The sequence below is a fragment of the Morone saxatilis genome, unplaced genomic scaffold (assembly GCF_004916995.1).
Source record: "Morone saxatilis isolate NCDOM2014 unplaced genomic scaffold, NCSU_SB_2.0 Contig20, whole genome shotgun sequence".
Classification (NCBI taxonomy): domain Eukaryota; kingdom Metazoa; phylum Chordata; class Actinopteri; family Moronidae; genus Morone; species Morone saxatilis.
Genome location: NW_023339763.1, coordinates 12,766,402 through 12,770,306, shown reverse-complemented (window position 1 = coordinate 12,770,306; position 3,905 = coordinate 12,766,402). Strand labels below are relative to the sequence as shown.

General features: G+C 41.1%; 1 protein-coding gene across 1 annotated transcript; it reads right to left on the bottom strand.

Annotated features, from left to right (window-relative positions):
- Positions 1 to 187: 187 nt before the first annotated feature.
- sod1 (superoxide dismutase 1, soluble) lies at positions 188 to 3,905 on the bottom strand. The gene is made up of 5 exons (XM_035667146.1): positions 3,749 to 3,905; positions 1,858 to 1,954; positions 1,697 to 1,766; positions 835 to 952; positions 188 to 587 (listed from the first exon to the last, which is right to left on the bottom strand). The coding sequence occupies exons 1-5, from the start codon at positions 3,818 to 3,820 to the stop codon at positions 480 to 482; spliced, it is 465 nt and encodes a 154-aa protein (XP_035523039.1). The 5' UTR covers positions 3,821 to 3,905; the 3' UTR covers positions 188 to 479.

Here is a 3,905-nt window from a genome sequence, read left to right as displayed (position 1 = left end):
AACATGCCCACAGGTCTAACAACACAAACAATGGGGACTCCAGTTTGGGTGCTTCTGTAAGCCATGCCAATGAGGAAGTATAGCAGTGGAACTAGCAGCCTACCTGTTTTGCAACTATTAATATTATTAGTTACAACTGTGTATTGACTCAAAACCGTATACTGACAGAATTATCACACACACACAATTCAGATATAATGACAATTTATTGATTAACTTTGCAGATTGTATACATCTGTTTATGACTTGTGCGTTACCAATTCTTTGGGACCAAAACTAAACGGCAGACATATAAACCCATACGTACAACTGTCATGAAGAACACACAGGGTAAATCATGGCTCATCTACTCTCTTGACTCGTCAAGACAAAGCCAGAGTACTGAAAAGGACAAACTGTCACATCAAGTAGCTAGGTTGGTCTTAAGTGCTGTGGGGAAAAGTTTTTTCTCTTCAGTTTTCCATGTTCTGGCAGACTGTTTACTGGGTGATGCCGATGACTCCACAGGCCAGACGTGAACCAGCATTGCCCGTCTTTAGACTCTCGTCATTCCCTCCTTTTCCCAGGTCATCGGCCTTCTCGTGGATCTAAAACATGGGACAGAACGAACAATCACAGTTCATAACCTAAATACTCAATTCCAGTCAGTAAGTTGCAATCCTCTACAGGTTTTTGTTCCTCATACACATACACACCCTATGAGCCATACCTGTCATACCTGCAGCCTGTCTTATAAAGCCAAAATAACCAAGATGACTTTAGGCAAAAACCTGGCTTACTCGTCTCAAACTTTGCTTGCTGGAAGTGAAATGGAAAACGGGCACATTTTCTTACCACCATGGTTCTTCCAATAATGGAGAAGGGGCCTGTGAGGGTGAGCATCTTGTCCGTGATGTCTATCTTGGCAATGTTATCTCCTCCTGCAGTTACATTTCCCAGGTCACCAACATGCCTATTTACAAAAAAAACAAACAAAAAAAAAAAAAAAACACAACAGTTACTTGCATTAAACCCAACTTATCTCACACAGAAACGTTCCTGAGAGTTAGTTACAGATAGCAACGCTGACAATTTAACTACATACACCTTCCTAAAGGGCAGAACATTTTCCTTAAGCACAGGTTCAAGTAATATAAGCCATTTGTAACAGCTATCTATTTTATTCTGGTTGGGGATCCAATGATTCATGTCTGTACCTTAACAATTGCTATCTAATAAAAATAAATAAAAATTTAAAGCAAAACTTTTGCTCCCTTCCTAAGAGTAAAACCCACATACTGTATGTGCACTAACAAAGCAAATCAAAGTTAGTTCTGCCTGCTAACAAATGATCTGTGACTCAAAATGTTATCAAACTAAACACAGACCACATGCAAAACTATGCAAATTTTGCTGAGTCATTGCTCACCCAGAGTAAATATGACTATCTTTTCAATCAAATGTCATAACCTCCAGGAGAATACATGCCAGGTAATGCTATACAAATACAGGTCTTTCAGTTATTGATAAAATATGGAGCTTTACATAGAACCATGATCTTAAAATATTTTTTAAAGTATTCTAATTTCTGATTTCTTAAAGCGAGCGATAAATCTGAGTCTATGGCTTCTGATAAAGGTAAACCATACACACCAGCACCATGATTGGCTGAACATTATAATGGCTCATAAACACTCTCCCCTCAGACTGGGCTCACCTCTCAGCATCAGTAGGACCGGCGTGATTCTTGTTGTGGGGATTGAAGTGAGGACCTGCACTGATGCATCCTGGCAAAGAGAGATACAAATAAAATGTTACATTCATTTGCAATTCTTGCCATTTCAGAAACATGATTAACAGTTATTGTCAGATGCTCACCGTTTGTATTGTCTCCAAAAGCATGGACATGGAACCCATGCTCACCAGGGGTAAGTCCAGTGATTTCTCCCGTCAGCTTCACGGGGGCTGAGTCACTCTAGCGGATCAAGACGACACAATTTATCAGGAGAATACAAGAGACACAAAAGAGCTGTCAAAGCCAGGTGGCGGGAAGGAGAAACTAACGTAAAACAAGACAAGCATCATTTCCACCTGATTTCTATTTCCCCCACAGGCTGAAATACAATTAAAATGTGGTCATCTTAATACATTAAGGTGTTTCCATGACTGGAAAACTAGTCTTTAATTTTCCAGGTTTTCCAGGATGTGTGGTAACTCGGACGTTTGTTTGACTTTCTCTCCGGCTCTCTGAATTAGGGTCTTCCTATAGCTTGTAAATATGTAAATAGTCTGTTTGAGCTTGTACATTTTGAAATTGTTTGGCTTTTTTTTTTTAAATTCAGATATAAGTGCAGGAACCAACTAGCAAAGATCCAATGGCAGACCAAAGCGAACCAATGAAGTGATGCAAGTTACTGAAACTATTATTAAACTAAGACTAGGAAGATTTAAAGTAGAATTTGGGACACAGAGGAAAGTGTTAATGTTGAGGCCTGCATTAAACAAGCTGAAGCACAGGACAAGCCCTGTGTTCCTCTCTGTAAGGTGGATAAGGAGACTTTAGCAGGAATCCAATGTCTAAAAAATGTTTAAAGGCTGTGGCTCTTGTGCAGCAGGCAGCTATGTGGTCCAGTGTGACCGTCACAGAATGCTGACTTCACTCCTTTTGAGAGATCTGACTGGCTGTATCAAAATAAGGGCACCGTCTGTGTAAAGGGACACTGGAACAATACTCTAATTTGATGCAAAAGTAGGGGGTGCCATTTTGAAAGCAAAAAAATAAAAATAAAAATATAAATTTCTCCCTTTTGATTCATGTTGTGTTCCCCCCCCCCCTCAGAAGGAGAACACAAGAGCAGATAGTATGCTACAGTCTGATATGTAGCACGATGAAGAATGTGTCAGAGGGTGTTTCAGTCCAAAACTACAGCAAATACCGTTATAAACATACAACTGCATGCACAGTCATTTCCACCGACATATGATCATGGATTTAATTGTTAGTGTACATGTACTCTGACCCTCGTTGACACAGAGGATCCCAGTCCGCCTGCAGCTTATCAACAAGGCCAAATATTGGAGGTAAAAGGCAACAAGAACGAGGGCGGGCAGTGACTCAGCAAAACTAATTTAATCAGTGGGCTAGCGTTTGCTCTCGTCAGAAAGAGGGCAGACTACAAACATGAGTGCTTCAGCTAACCACAACAGACACGATGTTACCGTCCAAACATTGAACTTATGCAACAGGCGTTTCCAATACACGCGCTGTGGATCATTAACAAACTACAAGCTTTGAAGGTACAAAGGTTATCGGTTTAATGACATGCCATTGTTTTTTTTTCCCCCTATTAACTATGCATTTACGGCGTGTTCACACGAGTAGCCTACTTTGAATGAAGTGTCAGTAGCAGTTCCTGACTGTAGCGCACTTAACGTTAACGTTAGTTGGATATTTTGCACCGTGCAGACTGACGGTAGTTTGCATTGAGAGAATTCATGTCCACAAGCTCGGTAACCTATGCAAAACGTGACCAACTTCGGTGCATTTTCATTCAATAGTGAGATATAAGTTGTTAGTGTAGTTAGCTGGCTAGCTCGGTCTCCTGAAAGCCAATGTAACGTAACTACTGGCTTCTGCGTGGACAACTTAGCTAACCAGCTTAGCATTTTAGCGCTAACGCAGCCCAGAGGATGCATGTTAAAAAAAAAAAAATCTCCGGGTAGTTTCCTACAAACACTAACTACACATTTCTTCCTGTGAACGCCTTACCTCCTGCTCAAAGTGAACGACCCCGCTGGTCTCCCCAGTTCCTTTCAACACGCAGACGGCTTTGAGCACCATGTTTGCAGTAGTTTCAAAGGACGACCAAGTTTCTGTCGTTCGTGCTCTTGTAGACAACCAAGCTACGTCGGTAAGTGGTGGGCGG

What these genes read in the sequence shown, in the direction of transcription:
- sod1 (XM_035667146.1), bottom strand. Translation starts at nt 3,820, where the DNA reads ATGGTGCTCAAAGCCGTCTGCGTGTTGAAAGGAACTGGGGAGACCAGC. An exon ending in TCGTTCACTTTGAGCAGGAG is followed by an intron (nt 1,955 to 3,748) that starts GTAAGGCGTTCA and finishes TTGATCCGCTAG; the next exon opens with AGTGACTCAGCCCCCGTGAA. An exon ending in TTATTGGAAGAACCATGGTG is followed by an intron (nt 588 to 834) that starts GTAAGAAAATGT and finishes CCCATGTTTTAG; the next exon opens with ATCCACGAGAAGGCCGATGA.